The 19439-nt window shown below is 48.6% G+C and overlaps 1 protein-coding gene across 2 annotated transcripts in view; it reads left to right on the top strand.

Moving 5' to 3' along the window:
* The window catches only part of LOC120916534 (protein kinase C and casein kinase substrate in neurons protein 1-like), a 243585-nt gene extending 224603 nt beyond the window's left edge, over nucleotides 1-18982 (top strand). For both annotated transcript variants that reach the window (XM_040327566.1, XM_040327567.1), the window contains exon 10: nucleotides 18791-18982. In XM_040327566.1, the coding sequence (XP_040183500.1) occupies nucleotides 18791-18906 (116 nt within the window). In that variant the 3' untranslated portion in view covers nucleotides 18907-18982. The remainder of the gene's footprint in view (nucleotides 1-18790) is intronic.
* The last annotated feature ends 457 nt before the right edge of the window (nucleotides 18983-19439 follow it).

Genomic DNA, 19439 nt, shown 5'->3' with positions numbered 1-19439 from the left:
TATAAATAATTATAACAAATAATAATTTAATTATAATAAAAATTATTCAATAATGTAATCAACTCAAAATCACTGAAATTTGCTCAGTTGCAGAATTGTCGCTGTCATTACTTTTTTTTGACGAATTTCCCCACAAATCGCTATCGCGCAATTCTGCAAGTGATTCTAATTTATTATCGCTTTTTTCTAGCTGATCTAACATCACTTTTGCCGTAAAGGGACACTTTTGGTTGCTATGGACAACAGTTTTTATTTTATAAAAGTACATGCAGAACACTGGGCAGACCACTAGGGACAAAGGGGGTGTGTATTTTTTACATACAGTACTGTAATCTGTAAGATTACAGTATACTGTATGTACTGTGTTTATTTACTTTTTTGAATTTGGCGCCGTTCTCCGCCCCCGTGCGTCCAAAACATTGCAGGGAACGGAGCTCGACAGCACAGGGACACTGTGAATCGAGCGAGGAGACACCGCTCGCTCACACAGCGCGACAGCGTCGCAGGATCCAGGGACAAGGTAAGTAAAACCTGCCTGTGGCTGCTGCGAGGCGATCCCGAGTGTGGCTCGGGGTTACCGCTTTTGGTACAGAAATCTTACCCCGAGCCACAATAAACTTAAACGTAGGTGGATTGCTGGAACCTTAATGAGACCTTTTAGTTGAAAAAAAGAAAGCCCTAGGGCTAACGCTGCGCTAAATTGTGAAAATAATAAATATGGTAACAATGAAATGTATAAGAGCAGCTGGCACTTAAGTTCAGTACAAAAAACTTAGGATAAATAGCAAAATTAGAAAGAGTGCATCGCTAAATAATTGATATCATATGTGACATAACTAAAATAACAATGGCAAACCTTAAAAAAACAAAACAAGAAAATGTTAATGAAAAAAAATGTAATTGAAAAGGAAAACTAATGCAGAGTCCAAAACAAGTTTGTGAAGGGTTAACTCCAAAAAAGGAAATCCGTGAAGGGTTAAAGCGGAGGTCCGGTAAAAAAAATAAAAGTCAGCAGCTACTAACACTGTAGCTGCTGACTTTACCTGTCCTAGTCGCCAGCAATGTCGGCTCCCGCCGAGGCCAATCCCTCGATCCTGGCAGCTCCAGGCGCCGCCATCCACAGTAAGGGAAACAGGCAGTGAAGCCATGTGGCTTCACTGCCCGTTTCCTACTGCGCATGCGCGAGCAGCATGTGCTTTGTGAATAGGCCGGCTGCTTTCTGGGATACACACAGTTCCCAGAAGGCAGCGCACCCCATTCACAAGAAGAAACCGAGTGTAGGACGAGGAAGAAGATCCACCGTGGAGGATGAAGAGGCAGATTAGGGACTTCCGCATAGCAACCACTATTTCGGGTAAGTAAAACATTTTTTTTTAGTGTAAAAAAAAATTAAGGGTGGAACTCCACTTTAACTCCCAAAATAAGACAAGATAATTGCCAAGAAAGTGAAGATAAACTTCCGTGAGTGGTTAATTCCCAAAATAAATCAGGGTATTGCCAGGAAAGTAGTAAGTGATACAAATCTTCCCAAGAACAGTGTAATTTCTCTTATGTTCATGGACGGACACAGCAGCCTTTGACCTTAGGGTTATATCCGCTTTCTTCCAGGAGAGGTTAGGCAGAAACACAGCACTTAAAGTGTTAAAAACTTTTCTTCAGTGCAGCTCCTCCCAGGGGGCGTGGTTCCCCGGGTATAACCCACACCCTGTGCTAACAGCCTCAGTTTTTTTCTGCCTAATGACAGGCACTCTGGAGTCCCTGTACTCTGGAGATTTTTTTGCGATTTTTTTCGCTTTTAATTGTTTTGTTCCTGCATTTTTGGATCCTGAGATTCTTCTATCAACTGCCGACTGGGTGACAGGCTGGGTCTTGACTCTTGTAATCCCCCCATGTTCGGCCAACGAGCGTGTGCCGGCCCTCAGCTCAGCTCTGGGTCGTCCACGACAGGCCCCATTGCTCCAGGGGCTGCGGGGGAAAATCTTGTTCTAGGGCACACATATGACCGGCCTTTATGACTTTATGTCACAGTGTGTCTGGCCGACAGCCATGCCGTTTAGCGGACGTTGGTTCTGTCTGGGATACCTCCAGCCGGTGGTCGCAGGACGGGTAAGTAGTGGCCCCTTGCTCAGGTAAGGTGGTATGGCTGAAATTTTCCCCTGGGAGGTCGACTGAGGGTTTGCCCTGCTTTCCTCTCTCCCTTAATTCCTCTCCCTCCTTTCCCTTTTGATTAGCGGCTGTGAGGGGGTCTCTTTATTACACCAAGGCCTGTATGTTAGCGGGGGCTGTGTGTGTTCACTGCAGGGGGCTGTGTGTGTTCACTGAGGGTCTTTTGCGTGCTGTGGTGTATTATGTGCTGCGCTGGGGTGCTGTGTCACTCTGGGTGCTTTTTAAATGCGCAACGGCCGCCATTTTGCCGTAGACGCACCTTAAATGGCTCAGCGGCCATTTTCCTGTGGTCCTATGGCATTTTTTGCATATGCGGCGGCCATCTTGGATTTAGTTTGGCCTCGTGTGGCCGTTTTAGCGCTCAGAAAGACCGCAAATCTCTCTGAGGGGACAGACCGCAGCGCAGCCGGCTTCTCAGCACGCCTCAGACTCCTCTCAGCTCGCGCTGCACTGGGTGGGGTGGTGAGTTTCCCTGGGGGCCCCCATACTCTGTGTAACGGCCAGGAGGTGACCGTGGGTGTTTTCTACCTTGCAGTTTGGGTGACACAGCGGTGGGCATTATGGAGCCTGAACCAGGTACTTCTTCCCCACAAATGCCTGAGTTAACCCTTGATGCCCCTCCCCCTGCCACATCTGTTGCAATGTCGGCTGTCCTGGAGGCTTTTCTCACCAGGTTTGAAGCAGCTAGTGCCCGGATGGGGGGTAAAAAGCGCCCCCTCCCTGAGCCTGCTTCTGGGGATGCCTCTGACACAGAACCATGCCCGGCTATTGCGTCTGGCGGTGGATTTGCCCTTTAGGGTGAACGGCTTTTTGGGTCATCCCTGGATGACATCATTAAGGATGCCACGGGTGGTAAGAGCACGCTGCTTCCACAGTCTGGGAAGGGCAAGGAGCCTCGCCGTAAGCAAGGGCCCTCCTTTACTACCCCCAAGCGTTTTTTTTCGTGCGCCCAGCACGGCGGGAAAAAAATCCGCAAGGCGCTAAGGCCCCCACTGCGGGGCAGAGGCGCGCCTGGTACCGCAAGCCTAACAAGCCTGCAGACAAGCCTGCTTCCTTATAAAGGTCTGCCCCCGCCCGTGTCTCGGGTGGGGGGCCGGCTTTGCGAGTTCGCGGCTCGGTGGAGGTCTCTTTTTTCCGACCGTTGGGTTTGCGAAGTAGTTTCCTCGGGGTACAAGATAGAATTTCTCTCTTGTCCACCAAACAGATTCTTTCCTTCCAACCTCCAGCTTCCTCCAGAAAGCCGGCTGGCTCTGGCGGGGGCTGTCCAGGATCTTCTGGTCAGGGGAGTAATTGTGCCAGTTCCCTTGAAGGAACGGTTTCAGGGGTTTTACTCCAATCTGTTTGTGGTCCCCAAGAAGGAAGGGGTCCGTCCACTCCTGGACCTCAAGGCCCTCAATTGTTTTGTCAAGATACAAAAATTCAGGATGGAGTCGATTCGCTTGGTGATAGCGGCACTCCATCAGGGAGACTTCATGGCGTCCTTGGATATCATGGACGCGTACCTGCATGTTCCCATTTGCACAAAGCACCAGAGATTTCTGCGCTTTGTGGTCGGGGGGACCACTTTCAATTTGTGGCCCTCTCGTTCGGCCTGGTGTCCGCACCACGGGTTTTTACCAAGGTGCTCGCCCCGATACTGGCTCTGCTGAGACAGCGAGGGATCGCTATTGTGGGATATCTGGACGACCTTCTCCTGAGAGCTTCCTCAGGCTCAGAGTTAGAGGAGGACGTGTCTATCACGTGTCAGACTCTCCAAGAGTTCGGCTAGCTTCTGAATATCCAGAAGTCAGTGTTAGTTCCGTCCCAGAGACTGGAATACCTGGGGCTAGTCCTGGATTCTGCGGAGGCGCGGGTTTTCCTCCCGACGGAGAAACTGAAGACCCTGCGATCTGCTGTGCAGCAGTTGTCGACCCAGAAGTGGTCGTCTCTTCAGTTCTGCATGAAAGTTCTGGGTCTGATGGTGGCCTCTTTCAAAGGCGGTCCCATATTCCCAATTCCACACCAGGGAGCTACAGAAGGAAATTCTGTCTCATTGGGACAAGCTCCTGTCATCTCTGGATTTCCAGATTCAGTTGAGCCATCTGGTCAAGTCCTCCCTGGTGTGGTGGCTGACATCTCCGGTGCTTCGGACCAGGAAGTCATTTCTACCGTGCCGCTGGACAGTGGTCAAGACGGATGCCAGCCTCTCCGGTTGGGGGGACGTTTGGGGCACCCAGTCAGCCCAGAGGTGCTGGACTCAGGAGGAGTCCCGTCTGCCGATCAATATTCTGGAGCTCCGAGCAATCAAGCTGTGCCTTGCCAGGTGGTCCATGGATCTGCAGGACCGACCGGTCAGGATCCAGTCCGACAACGCCACGGCCGTGGCGTACGTCAATCATCAGGGAGGCACAAGGAGCTCAGCTGCGGCGACGGAGGTCGCGCATATCCTTCGGTGGGCCGAAAGGTCTGTTCCGGCTCTGTCGGCCGTGTACATTCCGGGCGTTCAGAATTGGCAAGCCGACTACCTGAGTCGCCAAACACTGGACCAAGGAGAATGGTCACTTCACCCGGAGGTGTTTTGGAGTCTGTGCCTGAAGTGGGGCACTCCAGACGTGGACCTCCTAGCGTCCCGTCTCAATCGGAAGGTGCCACGGTTCGTGGCCAGGTCAAACGACCCGTGGGCGGACGCGTCAGACGCATTGGTGGCTCCTTGGGGTCACTATCGCCTAATCTATGCCTTCCCTCCTCTGCAGCTTCTTCCTCGCCTGCTGCGCAGAGTGGAAGCCGAGGGGATTCCAACAATCCTGATCGCCCCAGATTGGCTGCACCGCTCCTGGTACGCGGACCTGGTGCGTCTGGTGGTAGATGTCCCCTGGCGTCTACCCCTGAGAGAAGATCTTCTGTCGCAGGGTCCGATTTTCCACCCTGCTTTACAGTCGCTGGCTTTAACGGCATGGCTGTTGAGAGCCAGGTGTTGAAGGACCGGGGCCTATCGAATAAGGCCCCCTGGGAGGACAGTGCCATCAATTGCCGAGACTACCAACGGTGTAGTGAGGGGTGAAAGGGTGAGCTTCATAGAAAAAGCAGTTCTCCAGTCCATAAAATTGCCAGCAGCCCCGGAATCCAGGTATGCAAGGGTCGATTGCGGAGAAGTGCCTACATGAAGGAACACCGGAAGAAGAAGGCAGGAAGGTGATGTTTCTGGGTCCAATACTCCACCTTCTAAATGTATTAGACCCGAGCGTTTCCCGGGCGAAGCGAGCAGGAGTCAAGAAAGTGGCCTTTGCCTCCACAATAGAGACACAAGCCCAGAGTTCTGCGCCTAGCACGTTCTTCGGGGGTTAGTCTGGTCCAGCCCAGCTGCATAGGTTCCTCAGCAGGCAGAGTATGCTCCACGGAACGAAGTGATGGGAGCTCAGACTGGCTAAGGCCTAGGGAGTGTTAGCGTCTTTTTTCTATGGACCTCTCCTGAAAACGAATATCGATCTGATTGCACAGGGAGATGACATCGTCCAGACCGATGGGGATGGTCCTTCCGGCTAATTCGTCTTTCACTCGGTCAGAGAGGCCATGTAAAAAGGGCCTCATTGTTGCAGCTCAATTCGGCTGAGAGGATACGGAACTGAAGAGCATATTGTCCCACTGAATGAGATTCTTGGCGGAGACGTAAAAGAGCACTAGCCGCTAAAAAAACCCGAGCCGGCTCCTCGAAGATATTACGAAAGAGATTGAAAAAGTCGGACAGGCTGGAAACCACCGAATCATTCTTCTCCCACAGGGGAGCAGCCCAGACTAAAGCTTCACCGGAAAGGAGGGAAATTATATAGGCTACCTTTGCCCGATCAGACAGGAAGTTTTGAGGCTGAAGCTCAAAATAAATGGTACATTGGCTAAAAAAAAACCTGCAGGCCTTGGAGTCCCCAGAAAAACGGAATGGAGGTGGTAGTTTCAGTGAATGCGACTCTGCGACTGGTGCGACAGGCAAAGCCGCTGGATGTGCTTGTGGTTGCTGATTCGGGGTTCCCAACAAAGTCTGGAGCTGCGGGAAGCCAGATCCTGAAGGAATCACATCACTTGAGTCTGATTAGCTTCTTGAGTCTCAAGTCTGCGGACAATGTCCTGATCGTCTGTGGGAAGCGGCACGTCGGCCGGGTTCATGGCTGTTCAAACTGTCAGGTCACCTGTGGCCAGTTGACAAATGCACCCCGTTGGAGTCAGGGGTGCACCGCAAGGTAGTGAACCCTATAGCGGACTGCTGCGGATGGACAGGAAGCGTGAGCCCAAAACCAGGGCGCGGAGTCTAAGGTCCAGCAGGTGTTCACCAGAGCCTCTAGTGGTGAGGATGGCCTTCACTGCAACTGAACCCAGGTCGTGGCCCCCAGAGTTCCCCAGGTCATGCTTCGTAGGGAGAAAGGTGAAGCACCCAATCAAGACACAAGGGATCGTGAAGGGTAAGCCGAGGTCGGGGCAATAGGCAGACGAGGATAACCAAAGGACAGGCCAAGTGTCAGGGTTACAGGCAAACAGGAGTAGTCGGGGACAAGCCAAAATCGGTAACGTAGCACACGGCAAGCAGGAACACAAGCTAACAAACAACATTGAACAGCAAAGCAGACCTGCAGTGCACTAGTTAATATAGAGTTCTTGGGATGGCCTGGGGTGGAGCCAACCAGGGAGGAGAGATGATAAAAGGCAGCCAGATAAGAGAGTCAGGCCTCTAATGAACACATGGAGGAGAAGGTAAGCTGCCAGACATTATTGCATATCCATGACATACCCCTAATTAAAATCTAGTGGAACCAATTGCCTTCAGAAGTCACCTGTGTGTAATTTAATCTCAGTATAAATACAGCTGTTCTGAGAACTCACCCTTCCGGACATAGTGTTGGACGCCTTGGTGCGTGCTCGCGTGCACCGATGCGCGCTGATGTGCTTGGCCCTGTCCCTGCTGGTTCGCATCCCAGACTGCGGGTGCGCGCGCCTGTGCGCACTGGCGCATGTCTTGGATTGCGGGCGCGTGCGCGCGGTGGTGCGCCTATGCGCGCGGGTGTGTGCAAGCGCCACTTGGCACCAAACAGTCCACTTAAACCCCTGGAAGATTGCAGGCCAGTGCTGTCTGATCTTCAGCATTCTGTTGCCCTATACCTGCTATCTGCTTGATCTGTGACATTCTGATCCTTGGCCTGCTTATCCGGATTTCCCTTGTCTTCCGCCTGCATCTGACCCTTGGTTTGTTCGGACCACGCACCTACCTACCTCTCTGTACCTCGCCTGCCTGCCTGTTGCCGACCTTGCTTGTACCCGACTACTCTACTCTGCTTCTGTCCAGCTCCACCCCTGTGGTCCTACCAACCTGCCCGCTGTCCAAGCGGACTATCTACCTCTCCTGCATCCGGTTCCTGAGCTTCTCACCCGTAACAAGTGTCCAGGCTCTCATACCCTTCCACACTCCCGTGCCTCCTGTCCCCACTTCCAGGGGCTGCAAATCGGATCCGTACGGGAGACCTTCCTTTGCTCTATTGGGCTTGCAAGACCAGGTACGTGCAAGTCTGACAGTATCAGACAGCCATGTCCGAGTCTGAGCAAGGAAGGGATCTCATGGAGGAGTTATGCAGACATCTGAATGGATTGATGCAAGCCGTGAAAAGCCTACAGGAAGGCTACACAAGACTAGAGGAGAGAATCCAAGTCCTGTCTACATCTGCCGGGCCCCAGGGGGCTACTTCTGCTGGACACTCGGCCACACCACCTGTAGTCATGCTTCCTCCTGAGCCCAGGTTTCCCACACCTGAGAAGTTTATGGGCGATCGCAGCAAATTCCGCTCATTCCGCAATGCCTGCGAACTGTTCTTTGTCTTACAGCCACATACCTTTTTACTGGAAGTGACTAAGGTGGGCTTTGTCATCTCCCTCCTAACTGGAGAACCCCAGACCTGTGCCCACCGCCTCTTGGAACAAAAGGCAGCATCTTTGGAAATCCACAACAGGCCACCACCGCTGAGTCTATGCTACACCCCCTCCAACAGGGCGGAAGATTATGCAGCAGAGTTCAGACATTGGAGTTCCAATACTGAATGAAACGACGCTGCCCTGCGTTATCAGTTTCAGATGGGCTTGTCCGAGCCGCTAAAGAACGAGTTGGCATGAGTTGGGGTTCCCCCAACCCTGGAAAAGTAGATCGAGCTGTCCATTAAAATTGACCAACGTTTGAGGGAGCGTCGCTCCGAAAGGCATCTTTCCTGCTCTGCTCCACCACGCTCATGGGCTGTGGAGGGGCAGAAGCAGCCGTCTCAGTGGCTCGCTGAGACTGCCATCATTCCAGGCAATTGGTGGATCCAGACTTCCTAAGTCGGGATGACGTGCTGCCTGGACAGCTCCTGGTGACGTCAGCGGAAAGCTGAAAATGGGTCACAGAAGTGCAAAACAAATTGCACTGCTGTGTCTCATAGAATAAGCCCAGCCTAAAAAGTTCAGGCTGGACTTCTCCTTTAAACTGCTTAAGTTTCAAGTGGAGCAGTCTCTGATAATCTAAATGTAATCAAAATAAAAAAATTCTTAGCAAATACTGAACTTATTTTCTCTGGATGTAAATATAGATGGGGTGGTGGCGCTGCCTGATGCATGTAAAATGAACCCAAATATTGGTGTCTCGGTGCAACCTGTAAGGCTATAGGTGGCTGGAAGCCCAGCGGTGTGGGTAGGCTTGAAATCCACTCAGAATAGTACTAGGTGAGTGCTAGTGACTATGCGCTAAGATGGAATGGTGTAGATAGGTGCTAATAACAATGCACAAAATCTAAATACACTGTGTTGCAGTACACAAATCAGCTGTCATAGTCTGCGTATATGACACATGCATGTAATAAACAATATACAAAAATGCTGTGGTACAAATATCCAATAGAGTCCTGCACATAAAATAAACCAAAATGATGGTGTCTCGGTGCAACCTGTAAGGTTATGAGTGGATAGAGACCCAGCGGTGTGGGTAGGCTGGGAATCCACTCAAAATAGTACTAGATGAGTGCTGGTGACTAATATAGGTAGGTATTAATAACAATGCACAAAGTTTAAATACACTGTGCTGCAGTTCACAAATCAGCTATTCATATACTGCGTGTATGACACATGCATATAATAAACAATATACACAAATGCTGTGATGTGAATATCCAATAGAGTCCTGCAGTGGTGTAAACAACACAGTGAGGGACTTATACACAGTATTGTGTGAAGTATTCAGTCCACATCCATTAAACCATAGATATTAGTAAACGATAACAATGCTGGATATATAGAGAGTCCAAGAAGGGTAAGGCGTGCAGAGGAAGTGGTCCTAGGTCTGTAAATACGAGGTGGTCCCGGTGCTCCCCTCAGGGTTCCCCACTCACCAGATGGTGTTCCTCGTTTGGGGTGCCAGGCATGTACCACAAGCTCCCTCAGATGTTGCTCCTTTCCTCTGCTCACACGCACAACTGCCCTCCAAATGGACCTCCAGAAATTGCCCGTCTGACAAGATGTATGCACCACTCAGTTGCTCCGTATCTCAAAAAATATATATATAAAGAGAGAGGGGCTCCAATGGTGCAGTACCGTAATTAAAATGTATTTAAAATAAAATGAGATAAAATTGTAGCCACTAATGCTCCCAGGGAGCGGCTATATGTAAAAACAAACAACGCAAAAACACAGATCCAGACGAAGAAAATAAAAAATATAGCGTCAGGGATACAGGGTACAAAGTGTGTGGAAGGCGGTGAGTAGCGTGCGCTCCAGCTACAACCACCTAGACGCTGACCCGGAAGTGAAGTATGTAAGCGCATACGCCTGACGTACGTTTCAATTTGCTGATCGTCTTCTAAGGCGTGCCCGTACATTCGTCACTAGCAGATATATATGGGTGCCGCCGGGCTGCACGCTCCACCCCCTCCCAACGGGGATCCAATCAGTGCCATGGAATACGCCCACCCCCCGGTTTCATGGCCAATCCAAATGGCTAAATGGCTGAGCTTGGGGAATCCCTTGATGTCAAATCATAACGCAGCACGGCGTAACACTCAGTATACCTTGCAGGCAATACATATAACAGGTCTATAATGCTGATCAACAGGTTTCATATTTTAACTTTAAACCGGAACTATAAACAACAATAATAATTGCACCTAATATGATATAGCAATATAAGTGGCCTAGTGGAAATAGTGATCTTTACCCAAAGCTATATAGACCATATGTAAAACATAATGGGTAAGTAATGGGCTGGGTAGCCCAGTAATAGGTCAATGGGGGACATTGCCCCTAATATTGTGCAATAACTACATCAAAGTAACTAAATATATATATATGTGTATATACGTATAAATGTGAAAATAACCATGAAAACAACAACAAACATATGACATGTGAGTGTCAGTGTGCCCATAAACAGTGTCTGGCAGCATCTATCATGTGAGAAGCCTAAATAGAAGGGGCAGTAACTACTACTGACAATAGTGACCTGCCCATAAGTGACTGTGAATAGTTGGACTAGTAATGCCCCAGAAGGGATTTAATATCCGTCTAGGTCTGGTGCATGAACTAGGGAATCATAACAACGTGAGGGCTAGTATACAGTAGCCACATAAACATCTAAGAAGAAATACCCTGTAGAGAAAAAGTCTAATCAAGTGATACTTATAAGAAGAATTAAATAATAAATAAGTGACATAGAGCTACCCATGTGTATCTAATAGAATGAGTCTGTTGAGATAAGGGAAGTATCCATATGGGTAAGTCACCCACTATGCAAAGCGGGGGGGTGACATTAGGCATTGGAAACACTTAACCCCTATCCACTACAGGGTATAGTGATGGTGGTGAAGATAATACGACTATAAGTAGTAAGTTGGCTGGAAAGAAAAAATGGAGGTAATAAACCACAATGATGGTAATTAGGGGTTGGCTAAGAAACAGTTAAGGTCAATGTCTACATTTAGGCTATGTGGCACGAGAGACCCCAGTCAGTAGATCCAACTCGTTTCGTTCTGAGAGATTGCAATTTGTTTTTTCCCACCCCTCCAATTATCCTTAATCATATCTATTCCGTAGAATATTAAGCCTGATGGGTCTTTTTGATGGAACTGTGGCGTGATAGATTATGTTTGGGGAATGCTTTGCTGATGTGCTCTCGTATACGAACGCGTAGGAGCCTGGTGGTTCTGCCCACGTATTGCAGATGGCATGGGCACTCTACGATGTAAGTCACATGGGTGGTATTGTAGGTGATTAAATCTCTGATTTTTAGACTTTTTGGTCTGTCCTGGACTTGAATTCAGTTTTTCTGCGGGGTTGCTTCTTACTCTCCCTGCATGCTAGACACCTCTGGCATTTATAAATGCCAGAGGGGTCTAGCATGCAGGCAGAGTAAGAAGCAGCCATGTGACTTACATCGTAGAGTGCCCACCCATGTGACTTACATCGTAGAGTGCCCATGCCATCTGCAATACGTGGGCAGAACCACCAGGCCCCTACGCGTTCGGATACGAGAGCACATCAACAACATCCGCAAAGCATTCCCCAAACATAATCTATCACGCCACTTTGAACAGTTCCATCAAAAAGACCCATTAGGCTTAATATTCTACAGAATAGATATGATTAAGGATAATTGGAGGGGTGGGAACAAACAAATTGCAATCTCTCAGAACGAAACGAGTTGGATCTACCGACTGGGGTCTCTCGTGCCACATGGCCTAAATGTAGACATTGACCTTAACTGTTTCTTAGCCAACCCCTAATTACCTTCATTGTGGTTTATTACCTTCATTTTTTCTTTCCAGCCAACTTACTACTTATAGTCGTATTATCTTCACCACCATCACTATACCCTGTAGTGGATAGGGGTTAAGTGTTTCCAATGCCTAATGTCCCCCCCCCCCCCCCCCCGCTTTGCATAGTGGGTGACTTACCCATATGGATACTTCCCTTATCTCAACAGACTCATTCTATTAGATACACATGGGTAGCTCTATGTCACTTATTTATTATTTAATTCTTCTTATAAGTATCACTTGATTAGACTTTTTCTCTACAGGGTATTTCTTCTTAGATGTTTATGTGGCTACTGTATACTAGCCCTCACGTTGTTATGATTCCCTAGTTCATGCACCAGACCTAGACGGATATTAAATCCCTTCTGGGGCATCACTAGTCCAACTATTCACAGTCACTTATGGGCAGGTCACTATTGTCAGTAGTAGTTACTGCCCCTTCTATTTAGGCTTCTCACATGATAGATGCTGCCAGACACTGCTTATGGGCTCACTGACACTCACATGTCATATGTTTGTTGTTGTTTTCATGGTTATTTTTACATTTATACGTATATACACATATATATATATTTAGTTATTTTCATGTAGTTATTGCACAATATTAGGGGCAACGTTCCCCATTGACCTATTACTGGGCTACCCAGCCCATTACTTACCCATTATGTTTCACATATGGTCTATATAGCTTTAGATCACTATTTCCACTAGGCCACTTATATTGCTATATCATATTAGGAGCAATCATTATTGTTGTTTATAGTCCGGTTTAAAGTTAAAATATAAAACCTGTTGATCAGCATTATAGACCTGTTATATGTATTGCCTGCAAGGTATACTGAGTGTTACGCCGTGCTGCGTTATGATTTGACATCAAGGGATTCCCCAAGCTCAGCCCTTTAGCTGTTTGGATTGGCCATGAAACTGGGGGGTGGGCGTATTCCACGGCACTGATTGGATCCCCGTAGGGAGGGGGTGGAGCGTGCAGCCCGGCGGCACCCATATATATCTGCTAGTGACGAATGTACGGGCACGCCTTAGAAGACGATCAGCAAATCGAAACGTACGTCAGGCGTACGCGCGTACATACGTCACTTCCGGGTCAGCGTCTAGGTGGTTGTAGCTGGAGCGCACGCTACTCACCGCCTTCCACGCGCTTTGTACCCTGTATCCCTGACGCTATATTTTTTATTTTCTTCGTCTGGATCTGTGTTTTTACATATAGCCGCTCCCTGGGAGCATTAGTGGCTACAATTTTATCTCATTTTATTTTAAATACATTTTAATTACGGTACTGCACCATTGGAGCCCCTCTCTCTTTATATATATATTTTTTGAGATACGGAGCAACTGAGTGGTGCATACATCTTGTCAGACGGGCAATTTCTGGAGGTTCTGGAGGTCCATTTGGAGGGCAGTTGTGCGTGTGAGCAGAGGAAAGGAGCAACATCTGAGGGAGCTCGTGGTACATGCCTGGCACCCCAAACGGGGAACACCATATGGTGAGTGGGGAACCCTGAGGGGAGCACCGGGACCACCTCGTATTTACAGACCTAGGACCACTTCCTCTACACGCCTTACCCTTCGTGGACTCTCTATATATCCAGCATTGTTATTGTTTACTGATATCTATGGTTTAATGGATGTGGACTGAATACTTCACACAATACTGTGTATAAGTCCCTCACTGTGTTGTTTACACCACTGCAGGACTCTATTGGATATTCACATTGTGATACATTTGCCTATAAGTCTCAGTTTACTGCTCCCTGCTAGCCAGGTTATTGATGTGCTAATGTCCCCTCACTATTTCTAAAGGTTAATTGATCTATTGTGTTGTGTGAAGGAGAGCTGGGTTTAAGTGGCTTGTGTTAATTATTCTGATTGCTTCATTGTGGTAATTATCTCTCTATATGCGGGGTCGAGCGGTCTGGTTGATGTATTCAGTACAGCTAGTGCTCAGCGTCATTGATGTCATTGTCTAAAGAAAATGTGTTTTCAGCATCGGCCCCGTCGTGTCTACCTACTCATCTGTATGGAAGCCCCAGTGTGAGGGGGGCGGAGATTTGTCATTGTAACAGTTTTGGAAATGACATATAAGCTGTGTGTGTTATAACATTAAAGTCTGTCTTGTTCAAGCAGTAAGCTGGTCTCATGTGTGGCTTTCTGGGCGATTCCAGGGATATCCCTCCTCGTGGAATATTGGGGTGATTTTCGTTATGGGAAGAAGGGAACGTTGACGGGGATATCATACCGATACCGTCACAATTGGTTGGTAGCAGTGGGATTTTTCCCTTCTATTCCCCTTCACACCCGGATTCCAAGCAGACACTGGAAGAACTACTGGAAGTTCGTGGAAGGATTGCTAGCAACAAAACCAAGCGGGTCATCATAGCAGAATCAATGGAGCTAGACCAGGAGGACGGGATTGCAGCAACGCCAGCAGTACAAGAGATGGAGACACCAGTGATTCAGGAGGAGGAATCGCCAGCCAACAAGCTAATGAGAGAGAAGCTAGCGTGGTTCGGCCCGAACCCAACGGCAGATGTGGTGCTGAGAGTGATGGACCTGTTAGCGGAGGAGGCTAAACAAATAAGGGACGCAGAACTACAGTTAAAACTGGCAGCAGTCCAACAAGCAGCCGCACCTTCTCCAAACAGTGAGTACAGCACAGCAGACGCAAGGAAGATTCCGTTTAGCGCTTTTAAAGCTTTTGATGAAAAGGACTGTGAGATTGATAACTTCCTGACGGATTTTGAGCGACAATATAACCTGCACCGAATAGCTAGAGGAGAGTGGGTTGTAATATTGTCAGGCAAACTGTCAGGCAAAGCTTCTGATGCTTTCCGGACCGTGCCAGATCAGGATATCCATAGCTACGCCCGGGTTAAAGAAGCGCTCCTGGCTCGTTATGCAGTAACCCCAGAGTCCCACCGACAGAAGTTCAGGGACTCACGCAAAACCACGAAAGACTCTTATGCGGAATGGGCATGCCAATTGTCCCGGTCGGCCTCTAACTGGGCTAACAGCAGCCAGGCCACCACCGCAGAGGACATTTTGCAACTAATGCTCCTGGAGCAATTTTACAATCACATCCAGACGGACATCAAGGATTGGGTGAGAGATCGCAGGCCCATGACTCTACCAGAGGCCGCGAAGTTGGCGGATGAATATGCAGATACTCGCAAGACGAACCAGGTCACACCACAGGAACAACCTCCACCACAAACGGTGCCCTCACACCCACCAACCGCTAGATACCAACCTCCTAACAGACCGGTGACATCTAGCCCTCGCTATCATCGCCAGGAGGGCAACGAACAACGCTGCTTCCGGTGCAAACAGCTGGGTCACTTCAAGCAGAATTGCCCCATGAATGACAACACCAGGTTAAATTGGTCTCAACCTGGGTACCGCCCACCAGCAGCAGCCCATTGTGTAGACTCGGCTTGGGATCCAAAGGAGCTGGGTCAGGAAGAACCATTGGGCACCCCTTACGAAGCCCTCATGGTACAATCTGTTATTACGGACAACAGGGAACACCATTGTCAGCTGGTCATGGGCGACAGCCCTGAACCGGAGGGGCCCTGGAGGGAGCTGGGCAGAAAGAGGCACCGCCGGCCACCCTTCAAGAAGAAGAGGTCCTGGAAGCCGTATAACAAGCTGACCTGGGAGGAGAAGAAGCGACTGGAGGAGAGGGAGTCGCAGCGGGCGTCCCAGATGCGTGCCGAGATGTTCGCCAAGGGCCCACCGGTGGCCCCTTACACCACCACCCAGTTCCTGATGATGAAGGACCACGTGGAGAGCCTGCAGGACATGAGCAAGCAGGAGCTGATCCGTGAGTACATAGAGCTGGAGGAGTGCATAAGCCGCATGGAGGAGGAGAACAACCACCTGAGGTCATAGCAGCATGAACTGGAGATGGAGCTGGAGAAGCTCCAAGAGGAGAACCGGCGGCTGCGGAGGGAGCAGGGGGTGGCTGACCTTATGGGGCTCTGATTCCCCTCCCCCCCCCCGGACTCTGAGCACCAGTGCTACAGCATTTCAACAAATATAACTTTTTCTTTTTATGAATCTCCTGGGATTGTCACTTCAGAGCCATAACCTGCCCCCTCCCATAGCGGGACACCTAGACGGCGGCGCACAGACCCATTCGCTGTCTTCACACTGACTTCTGGTGACTTTGCAGATCGCACAAAGGCTTGGGGACTGACCGGCGTGTGATCTGACGACCCGGTGACATACCTGAGTCTGAAGCAGTTGCCAAGGGAGGTCAGTCATGCCAAACGGAGTTAACCTCTGACTAATAGCTCTGAACCCGTCAACCCTACTGGACCAGGGAAGGTCCAACCGGGTTTGCCGGAGCAGGGAGCAAAAGGGGGGCCATTGTGATACATTTGCCTATAAGTCTCAGTTTACTGCTCCCTGCTAGCCAGGTTATTGATGTGCTAATGTCCCCTCACTATTTCTAAAGGTTAATTGATCTATTGTGTTGTGTGAAGGAGAGCTGGGTTTAAGTGGCTTGTGTTAATTATTCTGATTGCTTCATTGTGGTAATTATCTCTCTATATGCGGGGTCGAGCGGTCTGGTTGATGTATTCAGTACAGCTAGTGCTCAGCGTCATTGATGTCATTGTCTAAAGAAAATGTGTTTTCAGCATCGGCCCCGTCGTGTCTACCTACTCATCTGTATGGAAGCCCCAGTGTGAGGGGGGCGGAGATTTGTCATTGTAACAGTTTTGGAAATGACATATAAGCTGTGTGTGTTATAACATTAAAGTCTGTCTTGTTCAAGCAGTAAGCTGGTCTCATGTGTGGCTTTCTGGGCGATTCCAGGGATATCCCTCCTCGTGGAATATTGGGGTGATTTTCGTTATGGGAAGAAGGGAACGTTGACGGGGATATCATACCGATACCGTCACACACATCACAGCATTTGTGTATATTGTTTATAATATGCATGTGTCATACACGTAGTATATGAATAGCTGATTTGTGAACTGCAGCACAGTGTTTTTAAACTTTGTGCATTGTTATTAATACCTACCTATATTAGTCACCAGCACTCATCTAGTACTATTTTGAGTGGATTCTCAGCCTACCCACACCGCTGGGTCTCTATCCACTCATAACCTTAGGCCCCTTTCACATTGAGGAGTTTTTCAGGCGGTACAGCGCTAAAAATAGCGCTGCTATCGCGCCTGAAAAACTCCTTCACTGCAGACTCAATGTGAAAGCCCAAGGGCTTTCACACTGAGGCGATGCGCTGGCGGGAGACAAAAAAATCTCCTGTCAGCAGCATCTTTGGAGCGGTGAGAGGAGCGGCATGTATACCGCTCCTTCACCGCTCCTTCCAATTGAAAACAATGGGAAACCGCGGCAATACCGCCCGCAATGCGCCTCTATAGAGGCGCATTGCGGGCGGTATTAACTCTTTATCGGCCGCTAGCGGGGGTTAATACCGCACCGCTAGCGGCTGATACCCGCGGCAATTCCGGCGGTATAGCGCCGCTATTTTTTGCGGCGTTATACCGCCACCGCAGCTCCCGCCCCAGTCTGAAAGGGGCCTTACAGGTTGCACCGAGACACCATCATTTTGGTTTATTTTATGTGCAGGACTCTATTGGATATTTATACCACATCATTTTTGTATATTGTTTATTACATGCATGTGTCATATACGCAGACTATGACAGCTGATTTGTGTACTGCAACACAGTGTATTCCGATTTTGTGCATTGTTATTAGCACATATCTACACCATTCCATCTTAGCGCATAGTCACTAGCACTCACCCAGTACTATTCTGAGTGGATTTCAAGCCTACCCACACCGCTGGGCTTCCAGCCACCTATAGCCTTACAGGTTGCACTGAGACACCAATATTTGGGTTCATTTTACGTGCATCAGGCAGCGCCACCACCCCATCTATATTTACATCTTATACATCTCTTTTAGGGGACAAACACAGGGGGGCAGCAGCCTACCATCTCTTATCCCAGCGCAGGTTACCATTTACATATTATTTTCTCTGGAGACAGGGCTATTGAGAGAGGATATGATTTCAATGTACTAATACCGTTCTGATGACCCCACAATAGGGATAAAACGTTTCCGCGAAAGGGAAATTAAAAAGACATGCAGACATTCACTAAAATTAGAAGAGAAGCAGTTTAACCTTAAACTGTGTAGAGGATTCTTTACTGTAAGATCGGTAAGAATGTGGAATTTTCTTCCAAAAGCAGTGTTTTTTAGCAGGGAGCATAGATAATTTCAAAAACTATTATATAGTCACCGAAACGACCCTAAAGGATATCTAAAGGTAAATTTATTTAAAAAAAAAATTAAACAAACATGTCATAGTTGGTTTTGCACATAGTGGCCCGGATCCTCCTCTTCTGGGGTCCCTCAGCGGCACTCCTGGCTCCTCCTCTTCTCGAGTGCCCTGTTTGAGAGGTGTTCTCCCTTGGGCCACCCATGCAGGTGCTCTCCCATGTCCTGCTGCTGCGTCTATTGACACAGACAGCAGGACTTGGCCCAGAGTGCGTTAAGGTGAAAAACCTTGAGGGTTTACAACCCCTTTAACATACAAGGATATACAATGTAATACTGACATAAAAGCACACACAGGTTGGACTTGATGGACTTGTGTCTTTTTTCAACCTCACCAACTATGTAACTCTATATGTGCTAATTATTCACTTTAGGATATCAGTATCGAGATACTTTTGTAAAAATACGTCTTAACCATAATAAAAAAAAATAATAATTAATTGCCAGCTCTCCGTGGCTGGCTTTGCAGTATGATTTGCCATTAATTATATTTCTTTAATTAGGTGATGAACTCACAAAGATCGAAGATGAAGATGAACAAGGTTGGTGCAAAGGAGTTACAGACCGTGGACAAGTTGGACTGTATCCTGCCAACTATGTTGAAGTTATTTCTGGATAGAGAATGGCTGCTGTACAGGTGGAAACCAGTATGTGACTTACAAAGAGGACAGTCAGCTCTACAGGGACTATGTGAATCAGGATAAAATAATCCACATGAACTTTTTTCCCCCATCTTAAAGCGGATCTCTGCCAAAAAAAATAAAAAATATTAAAAGCCAGCAGCTACAAATACTGCAGCTGCTGACTTTTAATATTAGGACACTTACCTGTCCTGGAGTCCAGCGCCGTCGGCAGCAGAGGACGAGCGATTGCTCGTCACTCTGCTGTCCCCACCGCCATCCTCGGTGAGGGAACCAGGAAGTAAAGCATTGCGGCTTCACTGCCCGGTTCCCTACGGCGCATGCGCGAGTCATGCTGCGCCGTGCTCACTGGTCCCTGCTGTGTTCTGGGTGCTGTGTGTTTACCAGAACACAACGGGGGGGGATCTGACGTCCTGCCTGCATTCTACCCGAAGAATGTGTGGCCGGAAGTGGGTGTAAATACCTGTCTTTAGACAGGTATCTGCACCCCCCTACCCCCTGATGTGACAGC

This window comes from Rana temporaria, chromosome 10 (assembly GCF_905171775.1).
Source record: "Rana temporaria chromosome 10, aRanTem1.1, whole genome shotgun sequence".
NCBI lineage: Eukaryota > Metazoa > Chordata > Amphibia > Anura > Ranidae > Rana > Rana temporaria.
Note: the sequence above shows the minus strand (reverse complement) of the source record. Positions and strands in the feature narration are given on the sequence as shown.